Genomic DNA, 25,323 nt, shown 5'->3' with positions numbered 1-25,323 from the left:
AAAGTAAGCGTGATTAGCGGTCTCCCACTGCACACCCTGCCCCGCCCCCCCCAGGATGCACCAATGAACGAGGAGAGAGGGAGACGCTCCGTGGCTGAGAGGAGGAGTCACAGACTCCTGGGGTGGAGCTTGTCCTCCGCCGGATCCCTACGGGAAACTACTTTTTCTGCACGTGGACATCTCCGTTGTTTTCTAACACCCAAGACTGGGGTGATGAGAGTAGTAGGGTTAACGTCATTTCTGTCCCAGAGAATGTAAACTTTGTATGGCCTTCCTCACATGCTTTCCCCCGACCGTCACTACTTGGTACGCTCCAACCTATGAACCTGTCTCGCTGCGAAGAAGGGAGCTGGTCAACGAGACTCTGTAGAAGCGGGAGGGGCCGCCAGTGCGCGCCACTTTTCGCCTCTTCTGGAACAGCGCCCGCGCACTAGGGTGAGCGGGGGGCGGGGGGCAGTCTGTGTTTCTGCGCCTGCGCGGCGGGAAGCCTCGGGGGTAGAGCTACCTCCCGGAGTCGAAGTTGCTCTTGGGCGGCAGAGACCTCCGGGGTTCCGTCCCGGCCGACTGCGTTGCTACCGGAGAGCACGTTTGGGCGCTCAGGAATACTAGGCCTGGCCGGGGGTGTGTCTGTCGGCCGCTTCCCCTCCCCGCCACGTGAGCCTCTCTGACCACTCCTCTTTTCCAGAGTCTTGCCTGTCTTCCCAGCGCGGCCGCTGCCCCCAGCCCACGCAGGATAATGGCGACAGCTGAGGGTGAGTAACAGGCAGCCCCCGGAATCGGCCGGGGACTCCCTGCCTTCCACGGTCTTCCCGCCACCACTCCCGCCTGGAGGTTACGGATTCGCCGCCGACACCAACGCGCCCCGCGGCTCTCCTGGCAGCCTCCTCCCGGGCTGTGCCTGGTCTTGCAGCCGCCCCACTAGGCCGCTGAGCGGGCGGACACGTGGCCCGGGCACCGCCAAGCGAGGCGTAGGAAAACCCAGCGCTCCCGGGCCTCATCGAACTTTCTGAAATACTCGGAACTAGCTCTGGGTTGGGGAAAAGAAACAAAGTAGAGGAAGAGGGTGATTAGAAAGAGAAATGGCTACGGGTTGGAGAGGTGCCTGGAAATCATATTGGTAATCAATAGTTACTGCAGAACAATCACAGGAACATATGTATTGATTTTTCAGTCTTGCTTTTACTATTAAGTCAATAGACTGTTATTTCTGGAAAGTTAATATTTGAACCTATTGAAAAATTTACTTTCTTTGGTCCAGATTTTGTGTGTGTTATAGTCGTTGATGCCATGATGACTTTGAAGAGCTCCAAAAGCACCAGGCAAAGAGTTGCCTTGATTCACTTTACATTTATCCTATTTACGTAATCTTGTTATCTGCGAGTGATTAGGTCCTCAGAAAATATCGCTTGTGACATTTATGCTGATAAAACATTTTTTTCTTTCCCACACACTCAATTTCTAAATTATGGTGAACCAAATTGCTTGTGTTGGCTGGTCGGTACATTGTCTTCCACACAGAAAAATTGAATTTAGGTAAAAAAAATTATAGACTTAATCTAATATAGAAATCTGTCATTTTTGCTGAAGTGCTTAAAAGCCACATGGTTGTTCTTAGGATAAAATTGAAACACTGTCAGCATGATTTATGAAGCCTGAAGGATGAATAGTGAAATGCAAGGGAGGGAAACTGTTTGGGCCTAGGGAGAGCATGTCAAAAGCCTGGGAGTGGGATATAGAAATTCAGTTACAGAAATTAGAGTTCTGGAAAGGGAATAAAGAAGTCTGACGTTGGAGCACGAAGCGGAGGCTCTAACTTGAGGGGCCTTTTAAACCTTGTCAGTGAATCAGGACATTACGGTAGGATCAGGATTCATCCTCTAGGTACCCTGCAGCAGTAACTATTAAACAATTATAACTGGTTTGTTTAATGGTCACCTCCACTAGTTGATCGGACCACTGCTCAGTTCTTCTGCCATTCTTTACTACTCTGTACCTGCTGCCCTCCCTCCCCTGCCCAATAGCAGTGTACACACACACACCCACACATACAGTTCTCCAACCATACTGAAGTCCTGCCCTGCACTGTTACCCCTTGGTCTTTTTTTCACCACCACTACTAACCCCTTTCCCTCTTCTGGCTTAATGTTTATTCTGCCTCAGATCTCAACCTCAACCTCTCTTTGTTCTAGACTTCCTTCTCTGGTGTCTAGAGTAGCTTAGGTTGGCCTGCTATGAACCTGTGATCCCGTAGTCTCTATATTTCTCACATCATACCTACTATGATGTCCTGTTTAATTTCAGCTTCCCTCAGACTCAGGTTGCTTGAGAGCAGGAACTCTGTCTTGTTTACTGGTATATCACTAGTGTACCTGGCACACAGACACTAAAAAATGCCAGTACTGAGAATGAGTCTGTGTTCTAGGAGCATGAGGGGTGATTTCTTCTCTTTGAAATTTTAAGTCCTTTTTTTTTTTTTTTTTTTTTTAAAGATTTTATTCATTTATTCGACAGAGACAGAGACAGCCAGTGAGAGAGGGAACACAAGCAGGGGGAGTGGGAGAGGAAGAAGCAGGCTCATAGCAGAGGAGCCTGATGTGGGGCTCCATCCCATAACGCCGGGATCATGCCCTGAGCCAAAGGCAGACGCTTAACCGCTGTGCCACCCAGGCGCCCCTAACTTAGTCTTTAGGAAATTTTTCCTGAAATCTGATGTCTCCATTTTATCTCCACAGTACTGAATATTGGTAAAAAACTCTATGAGGGTAAAACAAAAGAAGTTTATGAATTGCCAGATAGTCCAGGAAAAGTCCTCCTGCAGTCCAAGGACCAGATAACAGCAGGAAATGCAGCCAGAAAGAATCACCTGGAAGGAAAAGCTGCAATCTCAAATAAAACTACCAGTTGTATTTTTCAGTTGTTAAAGGAAGCAGGTAAGTAGCTCTCCCCGTGGCCTACCCTTTCACATTCTGTCTCTCACACACATTTGGTCCTTTCATGGGGAAACGGCATTATTTCAATTAAGAACATGTTGGCTACCAGTGATATTTTCAGTTGTTATAGGAAAACAGGTACATGGCTCCCCCCACAACCTCCTCCCTTTTAAATGTTGCCCCCCCCCACACACCGCACACTCTGATCTCTTTCATGGGAGATGACATTATTTGGATTAAGAACGTGTTTGGGGATGTTTCAAAAGCTAAGGTTACTTAAAGCAGGAACTCTTAAATTTCACTACAATGCTTAATTTGGAAATTAGTAAGTAGTATCATTAGTTAAGGAATCTTTACAGTTTGCTATGGTCTTTGGCATGCATATCCTTTCTGTAACTTTTCTCTCTTAGGAAGATGTCCTAGGAGAGACCTATCTATGAAGGAGGCCTGTTCTGGTATTAGGCAGCTCTCATAGAAGAGCTGAAATTTGGTACCTAAAATTCTATGCAGTTATTCTTTGCTCTGTCCCTTGGAAATAAGACAGAATTTCAAATCCCTTTTCCACTTGAAAGCCCTGAAAAGTGCTTGAAGATTGCCACCACACCTTCTCATTCCGCCCCAAGTGAGGGATTTGAATAGATCAAAGATCTCCAGGGTTATCTCTACTCTAAAACTGAAAGAAGACTATTTTCTATAGAGACATCTATTCAAAAAGATTAGATCAGAACATTCTGTGGAGCGCACTTGGATTAAAGAAAGGGGAATTAAGATAATGGGCTTTTCTTCAGGGATTCAGTCAATGCTGATTTGTCTGTAGTATATGAAATTTCAGCTAATAAAAGATTTGAGCTCTTTTCCTCCTGTGTAAAAGGCCTCATTGCCTTGGATCAGTCAACCTTTGAAGCCTCTGGTTCCTTATCTATAAAATAAAAGCTTTGTTTTTTACTATCCCAGTTCTAATTCTATAATTTAATAATTTTGTCTCCTTTTGCTAGCCAGTTGCCCTTTCATTTCTTAGAGCTTCCAGTAAGCATTACAAGCATACCCTGTTTTATTACACTTTGCTTTATTGTGTTTCATGATACTGCCTTTTTTTTTTTTTAAACAAATTGAAGGTTTGTGGCAGTCCTGCCCCTTCATTGAGCAAGTCTCTTGGTGCCATTTTTCCAACAGCATTTGTTCTGTTCATGTTGCCATCACATTTTGGCAAGTCTCTCAATATTTCAAACTTTCTCATTATTTTATTGTTATGGTAAACTGTGATCAGTGATCACAACTTGCTGAAAGCTCAGATAGCGTTTTTTAGCAATGAAGTATTTTTTAACTATATACGTTTTTTAGATGTCATGCTGTCACACACTTAATAGACCATAGTATTGTGTAAATATAACTTGTATGTGCACTGGGAAACCAAAAATTTATTTGATTTGCTTTATTGTGGTGGCATAGAACCGAACCCGCAATACCTTCAGGGTATGTCCATAATCTCTTAAATTAATCTTCTAAATCCAAAGGGGAACTTAATGCCTTTGTTTCCTAGTCAGGATAGATGTACCTGCCTTCCACAAAATAACAAGGTAATTCAAATTAAATCAATTCTGTCAATACAGAATGTGTTCTTGAATAGTTTTGCCTCTTTCCTAGTTTTCTGTTTAACATTTTTAAGGTAGTGTGGGGGAAAAAAACATTTAATTGCCAGCCTAATTTGTCATCTACATCATAAATCCCTCTATACATTGAAAGTAAGTATGTTCTGATAAATTTAAAGGACCACCCACAGTTCCTAAGTAATACGATTTTAGGATTTTTATTTCAAGGCTTCCTTGATAGGTGGTTTCTCAGGGACTGAGTAGATTGCTATAGAGAGCATCAAACTAATTTTGGGTTCCTTTTGCTCTAAAGATAAGTGATCCATTTTTAACTTGCCAAGTTATCTCATTCTCCGTATACGTATTAAAATTTTAAAAAGTTGCTTAATACTATAAATTGTTCACAATAAAAAAATTAGTTCCTGTGTACCCATAGTAGTTATACATAGCTGCGGGGCTTTATGCGTACACACACACATACGCGCGTGCGTGCACACACACACGTTTTATATATACTTTCAAATAATGGAAGATAAGTACAGGCCCAAGTTTTTATTTGCTTATTCAGTAAGGGACTATTCAGTGCACTTTATGGGGCTTAACAAAAAGTGAATTAAAGTGACCCAAATTGTCTCTCTTTGTCCAGGACTTTCCCAGTTTTGACTCTGAAAGTCCTGCGTCTGAGAAAGCTGGGAAAGTTTGTCATCCTAAATGAAGTACTCCAACAATGACCTTTAAACTACTGTAATGGCACATTTAACATAACTAAAACTTACTTGGTTCACAGGAAATGTTGAAAGATGTTTTTCAGGTTTTATACACTTAAGGAAATAAGGAAAACTTAAATTTTAAAAAATTCTTAGATTTGTTTTAGAGGACAGATTAGGAGTTCTGTTGCCTTATCTAATTTTTGCTTGCTGATAGTTAAATAAATGCTATGTCTAGTTGACCACCAGTGGTCTATTTAAAATTGCTTTCTTTATAACCAAGGTTATGTTCCTAATTAAGGTATTTCTAGAAGTTAGAATGGTAAGAGCACCAAATGAGATTTTATATATCAGGATTCTGGTTTTCTCATTGTCAATCGTAAGCAAACTGTAAAATACTATACAAATAAGAGATACAAGTAATACTGTTTTTCTGTGGAAATAATATCATATATGCTATATCTGAGTTATGAAATGTGTGGATTTGGTCTCAGTACTTTACCTTTTAAGTCTCAGTTCTCCCACAGAAACCTACCATAATTACGTTTAAGTGTATGTAGTGATAATGGATATAAGTCCTGCAGTTGTTAAACCACAGATGAGGAGCCTGGCGGCCTTAATACATGGGTGGCCCTAGGGATATGTGGGCTGAGTAGCTGTCACACGCTGCAGTTGTGATTCAGAGTATGAAGTGACATTTCCGTAGTAATCTTCATAGGAGGCTTAAATTCTGTAAACAGTGAGACATGGGGAGAATTCTTTTTCATCCCCCCCAGTCATGAATTTTGCTAAGATGATTAGTATGCATATTAGAAGCAATCATTATATCATCTAAACTGAGTCTTTTTGATTTTTTTTTTGGAAGCAATTTTTTTTTCCTGTACTAGATCATTACCATAAATTAATTCTGTGCTTTTGGTTCTCTTAGATGTGAGGAAGAGTATTCCTCTGAGTAAAAGTAACTATTGTTTATATTTAAACAGTAGATTTGGATACTAGTCTTTTAAGCTTGATAGACAAATGAGCACATATGTCTAATGATTAACAGATCTTAAAAGGAAGAGCTCTTAAAGCCAGGCATGTAGTTACCATCTGCAATTCAGGATTGATGTAAATCATTTGCCTATCCATGAGCATGAGCCCAGTCATTCTTTAAGGGTTAAAATGACCATTTACTTACACTCTTATTCTTTCCCAGAGTTCCTGTTCATGTAGCATATCACAATTCCCTGTTTCAGTTGAATCTTACTGGTCAAACCCAGAGGGAGTACAGAGAAAACAATACAGGTTTTGAAACTGGTCCAGGCACCATTACTGATTGGCAACATGACCCAGCTTGTCAAATTACTTAACTTCTTTGAGCCTCTGTTTCTTTCACTGTAAAATGTAATGATACCTATCTGAAAATTTTTATGTATGGTTAAATGAGATAACATATAAAACACTTAGAACAGTGCAGGTCTTACATAAATGTAGATTCTCTTCATATAGGGAAATATATATGTATGTTATTATATGGCAGCACAAAGGAATCCTGTAGCATTAATATGATTAAAACATCTCCTAGAAACCTGTATGGGTTAACATAATAATGCTTATCTTCAAGTTGCAGTGTTAGTACCTAGAATACCTAGAAGTGGAATTGCTGGATCAGGTGGTTGATTATATAGCATAACTTATTAGAGAGGTTATTTTCCAACATCCCCAAATAAAATAGCTCCTGTCAAAAACTAGCTTTTTATCTTAGTTTTCCAAAATCAGTTTGAGTAGAAAAGAAGGGAAAGAAAGAAATGTTTTCTTTGCTCTTGGCCAGATTGGCCACTATTCTTGCTGCTACCTGTTGGATACTTTCTCTCAGGGATTATTTTTTTCAAACGTGAGGAGAAAAGGGTGATCCAAAATGTAGGGCTGCACCTGATTGTGATAAGTGGATTGATATTTTATAAGGCCTATTTAACACTGGACTGTCAGATATGAGAATCATATAACCAAATCTGATTTAAACATAATTTAGTACCATCTAGATGAGTTATATGCTTTATGCAAAGTTAGGTAAGCAGTGGCAGAGGAATTACTCATAAGTATTTTTTGAATGCATGAATGAATGAATAAATGGTAAAGACACCAGGACCCTGACCTTCTGATCCACTATATACTTTGCCATGTAACATTAATATGAAATACTATTAAATATTTTGATAAGCATTAAGAAAGCCATACTAATAATTTTGTTTTCCTACTTCTATTTTTTTTTCAAGTTAATTTATTTTTGGCAGTATCATTTAAGGATAACGTATTTGACTAGATGGGGTTTTTGTTGCATTTTTTTTTTTTTTTGTAAACAGCAGTTTTATTATGCCCAATTTTAATGCTTTTTAAAAAACTTTTTATCAATATGTAGGTATCAAAACTGCTTTCACCAGAAAATGTGGGGAGACAGCTTTCATTGCACCTAAGTGTGAAATGATTCCAATTGAATGGGTTTGTAGAAGAATAGCAACTGGTTCTTTCCTCAAAAGAAATCCTGGTGTCAAGGAGGGATATAAATTTTACCCACCTAAAGTGGAGCTGTTTTTCAAGGTAATTACTTTATGCTTCTGTGTCTTTTTTTTTTTTTTAAGTACAGAGACTATTTTTTTTAATTTTTTTAAGAGATTTTATTTATTTATTTGAGAGAGAGACAGCGAGAGAGGGAGCACAAGCAAGGGGAGTGTGAGTGGGAGAAGCAGGCTTCCTGCCGAGCAGGGAACCCAATGCAGGACTTGATCCCAGGACCTTGGGATCATGACCTGAGCCGAAGACAGACACTTAACGGCTGAGCCACCCAGGCGCCCCTGTGCTTCTGTGTCTTACTATAATATAGCAACAAACATAATTTCAAAGTCAAAAGATTTAAACGTTATTAAAGTTAAATAAAATCCTTAAAAAATAAATAAATTTTAAAAATAAAATTAGCAGTTATTGGGAAGAAAATAACAATTCAGAAACTTTTTAAATTTTTAGTTAAAAGAGTTTGAAGTAAGGTGAATACAAGGGATCTTTTTATATTCAGATACAGAAAAACTATTACCAATATCTCTTCTAAGCAAAAACATAATAAAGATGTAGGAATCAGTGGTTATAAATTTCTATTGGTTTTCTTTATTGAAACTGCTTTTTGGGATGCCTGGGTGGCTCAGTTGGTTAAACGACTGCCTTCAGCTCAGATCATGATCCTGGAGTCTCAGGATTGAGTCCCGAATCAGGCTCCCTGCTCAGTAGTGAGTCTGCTTCTCCCTCTGACTCCCCCCCCCCCCATGCGCATGCTCTCGCTCTCTCAAGTAAATCTTTCTTTTAAAAAGATTTTATTTATTGAGAGAGCGAGAATGAGGGAGATGGCGAGCAAGCATGCAGTGAGAGGAACAGGGGGAGGGAGAGATGGGGAAAGAATCCTAAGCAGACTCCACGCTGAGCAGGGAGCCCGACATGGGGCTCCATCACAAAACCGTGAGATAATGACCTGAACCAAAACCAAGAGTCTGGATGCTCAACCAACTGAGCCACCCAAGCACACCTTGTATAGTTTTAAGATTTTATTTATTTATTTGACAGAGCACACAAGCAGTGGGAGCAGCAAGCAGAGGGAGAGGGAGAAGCAGGCTCCCCACTGAGCAGGGAGCCCTATGCAGGGCTTGGTGCCAGAAACCTGGGACCATGACCCCAGCTGAAGGCAGATGCCCAACTGACCTAGTCACCCAGACATCCCTTATGCAGCATTTTTTACACAGTGAACTAAAATTGCCTCTCAGCCTTTTGGCCCAGATCAAGTAAAATCAGTAAACTGCATACCTTAAAATGTTTATCTTATGGTTATAATACAAATCCAAAATTCATAAAAGAAAAATTTCATGTGCAATTGGGACACTACTTAGACTAAAATGAAAGTTTTTTTTACTAATGCCTTTATATGAAATCTCTTGAATTGTTAAAATAATATCCCTAAAGACTTATGGTCTTATATAAATTCCTATTAAAAATGAGGTCAAGAGCAGTGCCTGGCTGGCTCAGTTGGCAGAGCATGTGACTCGATCTCAGGATTGTGAGTTCGAGCCCCACATTGGGTGTAGAGATTATTTAAAAAAAAAAAAGTGCCTGGGTGGCTCAGTTGGTTAAGTGTCTGCCTTCGGCTCAGGTCATGATACCAGGGTCCTGGGATCGAGCCCGATACCGGGCTCTCTGCTCAGTGGAGAGCCTGCTTCTCTTCTCCTTCTGCCTGCCCCTCTGTCTGCCTCTCTGCATACCTTGCTCTCTCTCTGTCAAATAAATGAATAAGTTACTCACTGAATATCTTGAATTTTAAAGTAGCTGTTAAAACTAGACAAAAATAATTATTGTGAATTAAAGGGCATTTCAATAAAAAATTAATTCTTTAGAGAAAATAAATATATCTGAGGAACTCATGGTCAAGGAAAAAAGGACGACTTCCGTTTATCTCAAAAATTCAAAATTTTTATATTTAAATTAATTGTATTCCTGTATTTTGTTTTCAGGATGATGCCAATAATGATCCACAGTGGTCTGAAGAACAGCTAATTGCAGCAAAATTTTGCTTTGCTGGACTTGTTATAGGCCAGACTGAAGTGGATATCATGAGTCATGCTACGCAGGCTATTTTTGAAATACTGGAGAAATCCTGGTTGCCCCAGAACTGTACGCTGGTTGATATGAAGGTACAAATAAAATGGAGATTTAAGAGTAAAGATTATAACTGAGAAATGTCTTTAGTTGTAGAGTTTTGAAAACTTTTCTTTGGTGATATGCTGTTTCTAGATTGAATTTGGTGTTGATATAACTACCAAAGAAATTGTTCTTGCTGATGTTATTGATAATGATTCCTGGAGACTCTGGCCATCAGGAGATCGAAGCCAACAGAAAGATAAACAGGTAATGCTTCAGGATTTTTTTTAATCCTTTGCAAGATCAGGCAAGATAGAGGTGAGTAAGAAGATGGGAGGAAAAGAAAAGGCAGCTATTGTTCCATATGATAAGAACCAGAGTTGATTGCTGTTTACTTTTAAAGATAAATATCTCTCACATTTCCTATATCCTGAAAAGAAAAATAAGAAAAGTACTTTGCATTTACAAAACAGATTTCTCATTTATTATGCCTGTCACACAGAGCAAGTGTCATCCTTGTTTGGCCAATTGAAAACTAAGGTGCTGAAAGGATGATAGATATCTTCATAATTGTAAGAATAAGGGCAGGGGCGCCTGGGTGGCACAGCGGTTAAGCATCTGCCTTCGGCTCAGGGCGTGATCCCGGCGTTATGGGATCGAGCCCCACATCAGGCTCTTCTGCTATGAGCCTGCTTCTTCCTCTCACACTCCCCCTGCCTGTGTTCCCTCTCTCGCTGGCTGTCTCTATCTCTGTCGAATAAATAAATAAAATCTTTAAAAAAAAAAAAAAAGGCAGATCTGGAACTCTGTCCCAAGTGTTCTAGATCTTACCAGGTTCCATTTCTGCTCTGTCCTATGAAAAACAAAACTAGGGCAGATGCTGTCTACTTAATACATAGTAGTTGCTAGTGTAGAAAGCACTTATTCTTAAATGAAAATATAAGTGTACTTCACTATCTGAACTTTCTCTAGTCTAATTCAGGAAATGAATTTATAGGTTCAGATACATTTTCAGATCTGTTCCTTGCTATGCAAGCTTTTCATAATCTACCCAAAACTCAGAAATCAAATAATTTCATAGCAAGAATATTACTAATAGAATATCTGTATTCCAAACTTTCTATTTTATTTTCTAGTCATATCGTGACCTCAAGGAAGTAACCCCCGAAGGGCTCCAGATGGTGAAGAAGAATTTTGAGTGGGTTGCAGAAAGAGTGGAGGTAAAACTTTTGTAGTAAACCCATGCTGTTCTGTGTTTTTCTCCAAGAAAATCTTGCTTCAAAAAAGAATAGAGGCGCCTGGATGGCTCAGTCAGTTGAGCATCCGGCTCTTGATTTCAGCTCAAGTCAGGATCTCAGGATCTCAGGATCATGGAGTCGAACCCTGCATCGGGCTCTCCATTTAGTGCAGAATCTGCTTGGGATTCTTCCTCCCTCCCTCTGCTGTTCCCCCTGCTTGCATGCTCTCTCTCTAAGTAAATAAATAAAACCTTTCTTTAAAAAAAAAAAAAAAGGAAAATAAAAGTGAGAAGGTGCAGTTATTTCTTTTTTCCAGTGTTTTGGTTTTTTTTAATATTATTTGAGAGAGAGTGTGTACGTGCGTGTGCAAGTGGGGGGAGGGGCAGAGGGAGAGAAATAATCCTGAAGTATACTCCCCACTGAGCGCAGGGCCTGACGCAGGGCTCAGTCCCAGGACCCTAAGATCATGACCAGAACTAAAATGAGGAGTCATCCACTCAACCAGCAAAGCCACCCTAGGTGCCCTTTTTCCCGGTGGTTTAAAAAAAAAAAGGAACACCCTTAAGAAATGTACCACCTGAACTATCCTCAGTGACATACTGAAACTCCCTGCTGTAAAACTGGCCAGTACACTCCCAAATTCTGTTGGGGAAACGTAGAGTCCTTGTCTCCTCCCTGCCCCTTACATTTCCTACCCATCTCTCCACTGCTACTCAGAGTTCCTTTAGCATGGATTCCATTAAGTAGAGTTGAGAATTAGAACTCCATGTGACCTTAAAATGTCACTTTAAGATTTATGGTATTATCGGGGTGCCTGGGTGGCTCAGTTGCAATGTTAAGCATCCAACTCTTGATTTTGGCTCAGGTCATGATCTCAGGGTCCTGGAATCAAACCCTGTCTCAGGCTCTGCACTTGGCAGGCAGTATGCTTGAGATTCTCTCTCCCTCTCCCTGCCCCTCCCCTGCTCCCCCATGCTCTCTCCCTCCCTTTTCCCCTCTCTCTCTCTCAAATAAATCTTTTAGATTTATGATATTATTACTATAATTCCATGGCAATTGAATAGGATTTGTGGTTATCCAAAGGTCATAGCTAGTTTTCAGAACATCATTTCCATGGAAACATGTATTTTGAATTCTGAGCACCTAACTTAAAGATTTATAGTATGATCTCCTTATTTTGGCTGATTATGCCTTAAAGCCTCCATTAAACACAATGGAATAAAATCTAAGGATGAACTATTTTATATTACAGTTTCCTGAATATTAATTAGAAGGGTTGAGTATTTATCTTTGCTTTTTATTGTAATAGTAAATATAATTTATCTGATTTATCTTACTCCTTAGGTCTTAATTATGAAGACCACTTTTCTTTATATAAAGAGGTTATTTTGAAAAATAAATTATTTTGTTCTGTTTGTCTCTGTCTTGAATTTGGTCTATTAAAGAAAATATTCTGTCCAGTTGTAATTTTACTATAGCTCTGTAAACTGATTATTCTTACGTTACTCAATTCTATATCCATTTTTGCCGTTTTCTTGTGCATATTCATGTTTTTCTTTTCCAGTTGCTTCTGAAATCAGAAAGTCAGTGCAGAGTTGTAGTATTGATGGGCTCATCTTCCGATCTCAGTCACTGTGAAAAAATCAAGAAGGCTTGTGGAAATTTTGGCATTCCATGTGAACTTCGGGTAACATCTGCCCATAAAGGACCAGATGAAACTCTGAGGATTAAAGCAGAGTATGAAGGTAAATGTCACATAACTAGAGCATTTCAGGAAATTCTGATTTTGACAAAAAATTTTATGTTTGGACTAGTAATACTGAAAAAGAATTTGCCACATTTCCACAGGGGAAAATGTGATAGCCTAGGCTTTCACTATACTCACTTCCAAAGAGTATAAGGTTCTCTAGGCACTTTTTCAGTCAGGGAAAAAGAATTGAAAATGCAACATGGCTGCACTTGAAAATAATGCAACATTGTGTGTTGATGGCATTCAAGTTTTTAAAAAAATGTTATAAATAAATAAAAGAGTAGAGGTCCTCACTCCCCAAAAGAAAGTGAAACATGGGAGGAAAATAAGGCTAGAATGAGTCTTTACCTAATAAGAAGCCCCTGAAGTATTGTTTCTAATATGCTCCAATAGAAGATAGGCCCCACATCAATTTTGGGAAGGCTGAGGTTGAAACAACAGATCTTTTCAAGTATTTTTAGTGGTCAACCTTTCCTAGGAGGTAGTTGAATGTGAAATTAAGGAGTAATTTTAGAATTTAGTATATAAAAGAAATGTCTTGATGGGATAGTATTGATCTAAAATAATGGAGTCCTGGAGACATAACCAAATGTTTTTCAACTGGGAAAAATGTTGATTTGAGCTTGCTTTCTAGAGGTAGTTGTTATAGGAGCATAGTTATTAAGGTTTGGGGCGGGGGGCAAGGAACTGGGATAAATTCCGAGACCTCTCTTTTAAACCTATGAAAGCCTGAACTCTTTCTCCAGAAAAGTGCAAATACATAAAATTTTGGATTCCAGGTTAGGAATCTCTGTGGTAAGAAACAAAGGAATAACTTAAAAATTTATCAAAGAATGAAATGTTTAAGAGATATGTTAGAAAATATATTGAAGGGTCTTAAATATTTGGGTACTATATTATTGAATTTGCCTTCCTTCATTCATAATGTGCCCCTGAACCTCCAGTCTCCATTAACAAGGTCTCCCTATACTCTGTTGGTTGAAGGACAACAGGACAGACACTGGTTCAAGTGGTGTCATTCTTTGTTTCGGTGAGCCTAAGCAGCCATAGTAGAAGGGCCTTTGAGCCATTCCCTCACTAATACTGTGGTACCCTGTTGTACTATAGATCTCAAAGATGGCCAAACTTATTCTTTCTACTTTGTTTACTTGAGATATAATAGGTGGTGAAGTGAAATATATATTGAAGATAGTATGTAATAATAGTGTCTTATTTATGCTTTTTCTGGAAACTGCTAATAAAGGAACTGAAGGAGTTAAGACACATAGGCATTTTGTTTTAACCTATCTTAAAATCTCCTTTCAATTCAATTACAAATGTGTAATTTCCCTAGGGGATGGCATTCCTACTGTATTTGTGGCAGTGGCAGGCAGAAGCAACGGTTTAGGACCAGTGATGTCTGGTAACACTGCATATCCAGTTATCAGCTGCCCTCCACTCACTCCAGACTGGGGAGCTCAGGATGTGTGGTCTTCTCTTCGACTACCCAGTGGTAAGACACATGAATTTTAAAAAATTGTTTATTAAAGGGGCACCTGGGTGGCTCAGTCGGTTAAACATCTGACTCTTGATTTCAGCTCAAGTCATGATCTCAGGTTGTGAGATCGAGCTCCGTGAAGAACATGGAGCCTGCTTGAGATTCTCTCTCTCCCTCTTTCTTTGCTTCTCCCTCCTGCTCAGGCTGGCCTTCTCTTTCACCCCCCCCCAAAAAAATTGTTTAAAGAATTTCAAATATGCACAATAGTAGAGAGAATAACATGAAATCTCATGTACCCATTATTCAGCTTCAACATTTAATATCTTAGGGGCACCTGGGTGGCACAGCGGTTAAGCGTCTGCCTTCGGCTCAGGGCGTGATCCTGGCGTTACAGGATAGAGCCCCACATCAGGCTCTTCCGCTATGAGCCTGCTTCTTCCTCTCCCACTCCCCCTGCTTGTGTTCCCTCTCTCGCTGGCTGTCTCTATCTCTGTCGAATGAATAAATAAAATCTTTAAAAAAAAAAAAACAACATTTAATATCTTATTACATCTGTAGCAGAAATTACATCTGTAGCCCTTTCTGCTAGATTATTTTCAAGCACGCATAGCATTTTATACTTAAATATGCTTCTCTAAACAGTAAGAACTCTAGTTTTTATTATTTATTTTATTTTATTTTATTTTTTAAAGATTTTATTTGTCGAGAGGGAGAGAGAGAGCACAAGCAGGGGGAGCGGCAGGCAGAGCAGGCAGAGGGATAAACAGGCTCCCTGCTGAGCAAGGAGCCTGATGTGGGACTCAGTCCCAGGACCCCGGGATCATGACCTGAGCCCAAGGCAGATGCTTAACTGACTGAGCCACCCAGGTGTCCCAGAACTCTAGTTTTAAAATCATAATCATGGAGGCGCCTGGGTGGCTCAGTCAGTTAAGCGTCTGCCTTGGGCTCAAGTCATGATCCTGGGATCCTGGGATTGAGCCCTGCATTGGGCTCCCGGCTCAGTGGTGAGTCTGCTTTTCCCTTTCCCTTTTGTTCCCCCTGCTTGTCCTCTCTGGCTTTCTGTGTCAAATAAATAAATAAAATCTTTAAAAAAAAAAAAAGGAAAGAAAAAAGGGCAATTGCTCAGGTACATAGAGTGGCGCAGGAGATCTGATGGCCTAACTGCTTCTTGACTTTAAGCCAGTCCTCTTTTTTTTTTAGCCCCATTTTCACCCCCCACCTCTCCCTTCAAAGGTATTGGGTGCCACTAATTCCTCAACCTTTGCATGGGTTTTTTAATGTTGGTCACATTGTTTCTCATCTTGCCCTGCTTCCAGTTCAGGATAAAATTTTCTTGGTCTACTGAATTAGTTACCACTCCATTTCCTTTTTAGCTGACAAAAAGTTATCACTGTTACTTCTTTGTTCTTACATGTTCATGTCTATTTTCTTTATTCCCTTTACTACTGTTTTTATTTTTATTTTTTTAAAGTTTTGGCAGATATCTTTAATTCAAGTATAGAAAAAATAGGATATCCTTAATAAAAATATTTTTTACAGCCGAGTATATTTGATTTATAATCAGTAAACATACTGAACAAACTTTTTAATATAACATTCAGCTACTTACTGCTGTCTTTATACAGTTTCAGGGATACACCTTGTGATTAATCCATCTTTAACTAGATCTTTAGCTGGACATCTGATTGTATCAGCTTCTCTAGTTAAAAATTTTCTATGGCTATAAATGAAAGTATAACTAAATTTATGCCAGAGGAATAGTATAGGTATTATCAGTGGAGTTTAAAAAAGGAAGAATGTGATGACCAAAAATTTGGCAGTTTTTATCTAGTACTGTCCAAGGAGACAGAGGGACTCTGGAAGATTTGTACATTCTGGTGGCTAGAACTGGGGATAATCTTTTGAGGAAAAGTTTTATGTGGCCTTTGTAAAATACTGAAAACTATTTCTCTTTCTCTTATAGCATGCTCACTAGATAACCTAACTTTTTGCTAATTAAGCTTTCATGATGTTAGAAAGGGAGTCCTGAGCAGTGCAGGCACAGGTATTTCAGTTACTAGAGTAGAACCCTGTACCTAGAATACTACTACTATTACTAACAGTTGACATTCATTGAGTACTTACTATGCACCAGGCACTGCTCCAAGCACTTTATCTATATTAACTTGTTGAATACTCCCATCTTAATAGATAAGGACACTAAAGTTAACATTAAGTACCTTGACCAATGTCACATAGTAAGTGATGGAGCTGCATAAATTGATTTATTAATACAAACTAATAAATTTGCCTTGTGATTTATACTTGATTCTTATTGGAGGTAGTGGGAGTCAAAGAGCCTGATGAATTCCAAGACTGTTGGGGAAATGGAACTTTTGGATCTGTAAGCTAGTTAGTACTTCACTGGAGCAACACAGGCTTAATAGTACCACTCCATAATAGAAAGTCTGCCTGAGTAAACATGTGGCCCCCAAGGAAGTTACTCTCTTAGATCTTATTAATACTAAATTTACTTAGAACCTGGTATTCCATAAAATTATTCTTTGGTTTTAACTTTTTTACTGCTTAAAGATGTTAGAATAGTTCAAGTGCAAAGACAAAAGTAGCAGCTAGAAAATTATCAAAAAAATTTACATACCTCAAGTTTATCCAAGAACAGGTGCTTCTGTCCACTTGATCCTTGTTTTATTTCTATTGTCTTTCATCAGTGATTTAAAGATTTACTGTATGTGAAAAGAACTTCGAAAAGGGTGAATTTCTTTGCAGATGGATTCGGTGAAAAAGTGATAGATGGGGGTGCCTGGGTGGCTCAGTCATTAAGCGTCTGCCTTCGGCTCGGGTCATGATCCCAGGGTCCTAGGATTGGACCCCGCATAGGGCTCCCTACTTTGGCAAACTTGCTTTTCCCTCTCCCTCAGCCTGCTGCTCCCCCTGCTGCACGCTTGCTCTCTGTCAAATAAACATATAAAATCTTAAGGTGATGGATGATATATATAAAATACCTGTTCATGGTAGAGAAATATTACTAATCCTCTTAACAATCACTTTACCACTCAGTAGCAGAGATGGAACTCCTCTGCAGATCCCACTTTAGACAAGGATGGTACAATAGCTTTTTATTGTTTGTGATAAACAGGACTTTTCTGAGTATAAAATAGTTTACTAGGGGCCCCTGGCTGGTTCAGTTGGTAGAGCATGTGATTCTTGATCTCGGGGTTGTGACTTTGAGCCCCATGTTGTGTGTAGAGATTACCTTTAAAAAAAAGTTTACTAAGTGCTCTTTTCATTATTAATTGACAGCTTAATATTCTGTCTTTCCCTTTCTGAACCAATAGGTCTTGGCTGTTCAACCATACTTTCTCCAGAAGGATCAGCTCAGTTTGCTGCTCAGATATTTGGATTAAACAACCATTTGGTATGGGCGAAACTGCGAGCAAGTATATTGAACACATGGATTTCCTTGAAGCAGGCTGACAAGAAAATCCGAGAGGGCAATTTATAAAACATCATTGCTTTTTTTTTTTTTTTTTTTTTTTAAGAAAAGCTACATTTCTTGTTTCATTTCAGAAAAAAATCAAGATGGAAAGTTTTTAAATCAAAGAAAACAGTAAAATTTATTAGTGAATAAATGCTTCTCTAGATTCATGGATCAGTAGACTCTATGGACATATTAACATTTCTTCAGAGGAAGTGAAATTACTATAAGGACACTTTTAAAATCTCTTAGCTACTATATGGTCACAGGTAGATAACAATCCAAATGTATTCCTTAAATGCTAATAATGTCCTATTATAGAGCTCTAAAGTTACACTTGACCTTCTGTATCTCAACCCGTAAGTTTTAAAAAGTTAAAATGTTTGTATCTTAGAGTGATAAGAGCAATATAGTCCTCTTTTATATTATGATCTTTACAAAATCTTAAGGGTGTGGTGTTTTATTTGCAGTCAGTATCTCAAAATAGATGTGTATTTATCCCCAGCTATAGACCAGGATGCTGTTTTGTTTTGCTTTTATTTGTTTAAAGTTGAGATTGGTGTTGGGGGTAGGGAAGACACATGAAATAAGATGAAAAGATACTGTGGGAGCCATAGAAAGGGTACTTTTCTGAAAACTTCTCTGATGGATGTCAGGGCAATATCCCATGGGAAAAAAAAAAGTAGAGTCACCTTTGTCATTCCAGATGAAAGATTTACTAAATCTTACTTAGCTATAATGGGTGCCTCTATGGATCATAAAGTTCTTTTAATTCTGATAATACATGTTTTAGCCAAACTAACAATCTTCAGCCTACCATGATTTTCCAAAATTGGAATCTCCTAGTTGATAACCATACTAGTTTCTTTCTTACAACAATAGAAGTCTGGGGAGGGTACCCAGTAAGATTGACCTCTAAAGGAGCGGTTGTTACTGAGAGGTGTTATAATTCATCATCAATCTATAAACCATATTTGGAAATCACTGTTACATTATGCAGACCTGAGGACTTTTTTATAGATAACTAAATTTTAATCTGAATGTCTATGAACCCCTTAAACTTCCATGTATAATTTTATGTATGTCTTCACTTTTATGGAAAGGGGACAATCAAGGATTTTATCCAAAGGATAAAAATGTTAAGAATCTCTGCTACAGGGATGCCTGGGTGGCTCAGTCAGTGAAGTGTCTGCCTTTGGTTCTGGTCATGATCCCAGGGTCCTGCATCAGGTTCCTCGGTTAGTGGGGAACCTGCTTCTTCCTCTGCCTGCTGCTCCCCCTGCTTGTGCTCACTCTTCTCTCTCTCTGACAAATAAATAAAATCTTAAAAAAAAAAAAAAACAAAAACAAAACTGTGATTTTAAGTGTGGGAAAAAAAAGAATCTCTGCTACAAATGAAATATTGTTAAGATCCTTGCCACTGGCTTACACTGTCTACACCATTTCACCTCCCTCTGAACTGTTAACAAGCTAGCATCTCTTATCACTTCTTTTACCTCATCTCATGGGGTAGGGTATGATTGTCATAACCATTCCTTCCTTTGACTGACACTAAGATATTCCTATCTCAATCCTGATGTTTTTGTTATATTTTTCTTTCCCTTTAAGTATTGACGTTTCCTACTATTGAGTCTATTACTTACAAGTAATTGTTGGAGAAACTCCTTCAGCTAAAACTAGCATTACTGACTCCTAGCTCTATGTTTGTAGACTTGTAGTTAGTTCATTTCTGTCCAAACTTACTTCATCTGCCATCCAGCCTGTTAACTGGCTGTACTCTCTGTCCCAAATCAGAAGTGTTATTTCATCCTTAATGTTTCTCTCTCACATTTTACATCTCACTTACTACAGAGTTCTGAATTTACCCAGTTTACCCATCCTCTGTACAAAAGCCTCAAGTGGGGGTCAAATTCTACATTATTGGACTGATCTAGAAGGTCTTCATTCTCAACATCTTGAAGTTGTCCAAGGACTTATAAACTGTTACCATCTCTTGCAACATAGACTCCTTTGGAATTAGGCCCTTGACTCTCTCCCTAGAGAATTGCACACAAAATTTACCAACAGATTCCATCAGTTTTTGCATTCCCTTGAAGCCTATCCATGGTTTGTAGTTTAAGAATCATTGATGCAATCCATCAAGGGAATTGCTTTCCTCATAATTTTTGGACTGTTACTTATCTGTACTTTTAATTCTTTTTTTTTCTTTTTCCTTTTTGAAAGTTTTAGTTTTAATTTTTATTTAAATTCTTTAGTTCACATACATTGCAATATTGGTTTCAGGAGTAGAATTCAGTGATCCTTGACTTAAATACTACACCCAGTGCATATCATAACAAGTGCCCTCCTTAATACCCACCACCCATCTAGCCCATCCCCCACCCACGCCCTTCCATCAACCCTCAGTTTTTTCACTATCATTAAGAGTCTTTTTATGGTTCATTTCCCTCTTCCCACCCCCCCATATGTTCATCTGTTTTGTTTCTTAAATTCCACATGAGTGAAAACACGGTATTTGTGTTTCTCTGACTGATTTTGCTTAGCATAATACACTCTAGCTCCACGTCATTGCAAATGACAAGATTTCATTCTTTTGGATGGCTGAGTAATATTCCATTGTATATACATACCACATCTTTATCCATTCAATGTACTTTTATTTCTTAGAACTATTAAAATCTATTCTGTCATTAAAATCTATTACCAGAGCTTCATCTTCACTCCATCTATGAAACCTTCCCAAATCCCTTTTTCTTTGTTGAATTGGAAGCTGCAAAAGAAGAGAAAATGTAATCTTACACTTTATTTCTTTATGTTGCCTTTTGCTTTGATGTATGCCTAGTGGTCTGCTAGAGATGGGAGAATTGTAAAAATTATGTACTGCTTCATTCTTTTACGTTAGTTCACAAGAACAATTAAAAAAGATGTGATTTTAACATCTTTAAACTTTGGTTTTGTGGCCTCTGAATAGTTGTCATTGGCTGCAATTTCAGCTCTTCTATCTCCACCTGCAAAAATTCCACCTGCTTTGATGCAGTACAATTTCTTTTTTTTTTTAAGATTTTATTTATTTATTTATTTGACAGAGACAGCCAGCGAGAGAGGGAACACAAGCAGGGAGAGTGGGAGAGGAAGAAGCAGGCTCCCAGCAGAGGAGCCTGATGTGGGGCTCGATCCCATAACGCCGGGATCACGCCCAGAGCCGAAGGCAGACGCTTAACCACTGTGCCACCCAGGCGCCCCAGTACGTGAGAAATTTCAAACACTGATTTAGACAAGTAGATAGGACTGACCATTTCAATGGTCATTATCAATTTCACTGTTAGATTTTTAGAGTATGTATATCCTCAGTAGGGTAGTATCATTAATACTAGAGAAAATATTTGAAAGTATTTTAACTGTTAGATTAACTTATACAAACCTACCTGGTTTGCCATCTTTGGGTGATTTTACTTTCTTTGGGCTTGTAGGTGAACATAAAAAGAGGAAGAAAAATTTGTCCAAGTAATACAGTAGTTTGTATCATAAAGGCATGCTTATAATTGCTGTTGCTTTAAAGCCTTCTGAAATGTAAACACTATAGCCAAATAAAAGACAAAGATAAGTTGTGTGAAGCTTTATTCATTCATCTATTCATGAAATAACATGCTTTGCCTGGTTTTATTCTAGGCCCTAGGAAAGCAGCACTGAACAGAAGGCCCCCACTGTCACAAAAATCTTATTGGGGATAACAATCCATAAAATATGTCTTAGGTAGAGTTAGGGAAGTATAAGTGCCTATGAAGAATAACCAAGGTGATATGACAGTTCTGGGGATAAGAGGAAGGTTTTTTGCAAAGAGCAGCGCAATGATGTAAAAGAGCAAGTCATGCAAAAATGTGGGGAAGTACCCAGACTAGGGGCAGGAAGTAAAACAGCTCTGTCTTTTTGAGGACCTGCAAACATGCCACTGTTGGCTGCAGCTCTGGTGAGCAAAGGTAAGAATGGAAGGAGATGATGTAAGCAAAGGCTAGATCACTTAGGACCTAGAGGCCTAAAGTATGAAAGGAAAAACCACTGGAAAGTTTGAGCAGGGGCATGATGTGACATATTTAACATGTTTTTAAAGTTCTCTGGCTATTGTGTGGACAAGTAAGGAGACTGGTTAAGGAGCTATTATAGTCCAGGTGAAGGATGATGTGACCTTCAATAAATTACTTTTTTATGCCTCTACTTCAAGTGTAAAATGAGACTAATAATACTCCCTCCCTCTACTGTTAGGAGATTTAAACGAGTCAACATATGTAAAGTATATCCTGACACAAGAGTACATTATGTAACATCCCCTTTGGCAGACTGTAGAAGATGGTATGAGTAGAATTGATTCACCATGAAAATCACCTTGAATTTAATAATTTAATTTAATTTTAATCACCCTGAATTTAATTTCAGCTGATTTCATTTCTAAACAGGGAAAAAGGGCAGAGAATCAGCATAATGTGGCTTATCCACAGTTCATCTTCAGCCCAGCAGTTCTTGGGAAGCCAGAATGAAAATGTTTTAATGGTGCATTTTGCATTTAACTCCCCACAACCTCAAATTACTTGGCATGGAGTTGTGGTACAGTAAAAATAGCAGTAGAATGAAAAGATTTCCTTGGGCTCATTCCTGTGAGCTTCAGTTCTCATTTGTAAGGTACCACTAAATATTTCTTCTGCCTGCTTCACAAAGTGGATAAAATGACAAGATACTATACATGGAAGCTTCACAAATGGCTAAATGCATTGGTGCAAAAAATAAGGTTTTGAGTACCGGTTATGTGCAAGATCCTGGGGATGCAGCAATTAACAAGATCCAATTTCTGCCCTCAATGAATCTTGGGAGTCTTCCAGGGGCAGACAATTTCAAAACACTACATTGTCTTAATATGGAGTAAATGATCAGGGATTCTGAGTACACAAAAGGAGGAACAAGTATACATTGTGAATGAATGTATTCTTTGCACTCTATTCTTAATCCCTCTTACCTTAATTTTCATTGAATTTATTACCACTGAACATAGTATATATTTGTTTATTGCCTATCTCTCCCAACTAGAAAATATATTCCAAGTATACTGGGTTGTCTTTTTTTTAATTGTGTTCCTATCAACCAGTATAATGCCAGACACCAACACATACGAAGCATTTAGTAAATATTTGTTGAATGAATAAATGTGCAAACTCCCATAGCTACGGCAACATGGAACCACACATAACTAAATGTTAGAGGAGTATAACATGCAAGGGGACTAGGGAGTGAGTAACAAAAGACCTATGTGGATTGGGGAGAGAGAAAGCAGAGGCCAAACCATAAAGGACGTTACATGATAGGCTTTTGGATTTCATCTGGAGGGTAGAAGAGTGGCATCAGATAAATGCTTTTTTTTTTTTTTTAAGATTTTTTTATTTATTTGACAGAGAGACAGCCAGCGAAAGAGGGAACACAAGCAGGGGGAGTGGGAAAGGAAGAAGTAGGCTCCCAGCAGAGGAGTCTGATGTGGGGCTCGATCCCAGGACTCTGGGATCACGCCCTGAGCCGAAGGCAGACGCTCAACGACTGAGCCACCCAGGTGCCCAGATAAATGCTTTAAAAGACCACTCTGGAAGACTCATCTCAAAAATGGCAGATAAAAAGGCAGATGAAATCCATATACTTTCATCCAGTTTGCAACAAAACCTGATGAAAAGGACATAAGAAATAAAACCACAGGAATTCATACCAGAATTCTGAGGAATTTCTGGAAGCTACATAGTATATGCATCAAGACTGATGCAGAAACTAAAACTGAATCCTTTTATAAAGTCAATCTTCTGAGAAGTTAAGGTAATCACCACTAAGGCTGTGGTTCTTAACCTTGGGTGGGGTGGGGCTGTTGCACAAAAACACTTTTGGAGAATTCGATGAAAAGCGACAAAACCTTTCCTCAGAAAAATTCACACAAAATTTTGGGTATATCAGATGTCATCTGGAACTCCCTTACCCCCCTGAAATCTAGGCATAATTAGCTTAAAAACTGTGACAGTTGCACAGTCTTTCAAATGAAAGTCCACAACTCTTTTCATGATTTTTACTAATTCACAGAGCTTATAGTGTCCTGAAATAGAGTTCACTAGACCAGTAGTGCTGTTTTTACATTATACCATACTGATCAGACATGAAATGTACCAGGCACCACTGGACACAACTATGAGCTGGACATACCTTTTACCCTGAAGGAACTCAGCTTAGGGGAGAAATAAGCAAAAACTCATGTTAAAAAGTTGAATACCAACTATGTGCCAGGCAGTGTGCTAGATCCTAGAGATACTGCGGTAAGTGTAAATATGGTCCCTGGCCTCATGGAAATGATAGTCCATATAAACAGGCTTCAAATGAGTGCTCAGAAGTACAGAGCTATATTAGAGAGTAACGGGAATGTCGCCTAGTCTGCAAGGTCAAAGAAGTAACTTTCTAAAATATGGAACCAGGTACAGAAATATTGAAGGATAAAAAGAATAAGATGCTGGGAAAGAGAGAGGAAGTGGCAGGAGTTAGTAGGATTTTGACAATATTTGAGTCTGCAGAGGCGTTCATTAAAATGTCCTGTTTTTTAAGACCATTCAACAGGTACTGCGTTCTGACATTCAAACATATTTATATTTAAGCTTTTACAAAAACCCTAAACCTCTTATGTCTTTGTATTGAGTGCCAGTAAATGCCAGGATGCATGAAGTATCTGTTATCCCCAGAACAATAATAATATTTTCCCTATTTTACACTCGGGAAAACTGGGACTCATAAATAACTTGCTCACATTCAGACATGAGGAGTCGCACGCAGAGCCAGGAACTGAGCCTAGGCATTCTCACCCTTTACACATTATCCTTTGGCTTTATTGCCGACTGTACCTGAACTGGAGCTCACAGGGCAGCCAAGGGGGTTTCATCAAACGTGCTTTGCACTTGTTGGTTCTTTTACCCTCTGTGCCTTTCCTCATATTCGCTTCTCTGCTAGAATTTTACCCAACCCCAGGTTTTCCTAAATCATCTTTTAAGATCCTTTTCAAATACAATTCCTCTATGAAGTGTTCTCCAGCAGAAAGAGAAGCCGTCTCTATCCCCACTTTCCTTCAAAGGGCTCCCTAAGGTTTCTAGTTAGTACTTTACCACTCTATAGGCCTCTTTTGTCTTCCTTACATCGTCATTCAGCTCCGCCTCGTGCAACGAGGGTGCTGCTTCGCCGGCAGTGGTAGCCCCAGAAACGCAGGCTGCTTTGAGCCGAAACTGGTGAATCCCTTCTCGACTCCCCCTCCCGGGGTCCGACACCTCGTTCTTCAGACCAGTTTCAGGTAAGGTGTATCAACCCTATCTATCCACGCAAATTTCTAGCCAAGACCTCTGAGATTACGATCTCCGCCCCTGACTCAAGAATAAGAGCGCTTCCGACTCCGAAACGCTTAGCAACCACCGGCTTCCTCCCCCGCTTGGCCGCCTCCGAGATC

General features: G+C 39.2%; 1 protein-coding gene across 1 annotated transcript; it reads left to right on the top strand.

The window, feature by feature from the left end:
* The first annotated feature begins 217 nt into the window (after positions 1 to 217).
* PAICS (phosphoribosylaminoimidazole carboxylase and phosphoribosylaminoimidazolesuccinocarboxamide synthase) lies at positions 218 to 18,327 on the top strand. The gene is made up of 10 exons (XM_008701495.2): positions 218 to 435; positions 686 to 752; positions 2,733 to 2,930; positions 7,628 to 7,806; positions 9,756 to 9,935; positions 10,036 to 10,149; positions 11,019 to 11,102; positions 12,685 to 12,865; positions 14,204 to 14,362; positions 17,683 to 18,327. Exons 2-10 carry the CDS (start codon positions 737 to 739, stop codon positions 17,847 to 17,849), a joined length of 1,278 nt encoding a protein of 425 aa, XP_008699717.1. The 5' UTR covers positions 218 to 435; positions 686 to 736; the 3' UTR covers positions 17,850 to 18,327.
* The last annotated feature ends 6,996 nt before the right edge of the window (positions 18,328 to 25,323 follow it).

This window comes from Ursus maritimus, unplaced genomic scaffold (assembly GCF_017311325.1).
Source record: "Ursus maritimus isolate PB19 unplaced genomic scaffold, ASM1731132v1 scaffold_8, whole genome shotgun sequence".
Classification (NCBI taxonomy): Eukaryota; Metazoa; Chordata; class Mammalia; order Carnivora; family Ursidae; genus Ursus; species Ursus maritimus.
The sequence above is the reverse complement of the archived record's forward strand: the minus strand, read 5'-3'. Positions and strand labels throughout refer to the sequence as shown.

Bases quoted from the DNA above. Each gene is read 5' to 3' on its own strand.
- PAICS (XM_008701495.2), top strand. The intron at 10,150-11,018 runs GTAATGCTTCAG...TTTATTTTCTAG, and splicing joins GCCAACAGAAAGATAAACAG to TCATATCGTGACCTCAAGGA. The intron at 14,363-17,682 runs GTAAGACACATG...CTGAACCAATAG, and splicing joins TTCTCTTCGACTACCCAGTG to GTCTTGGCTGTTCAACCATA.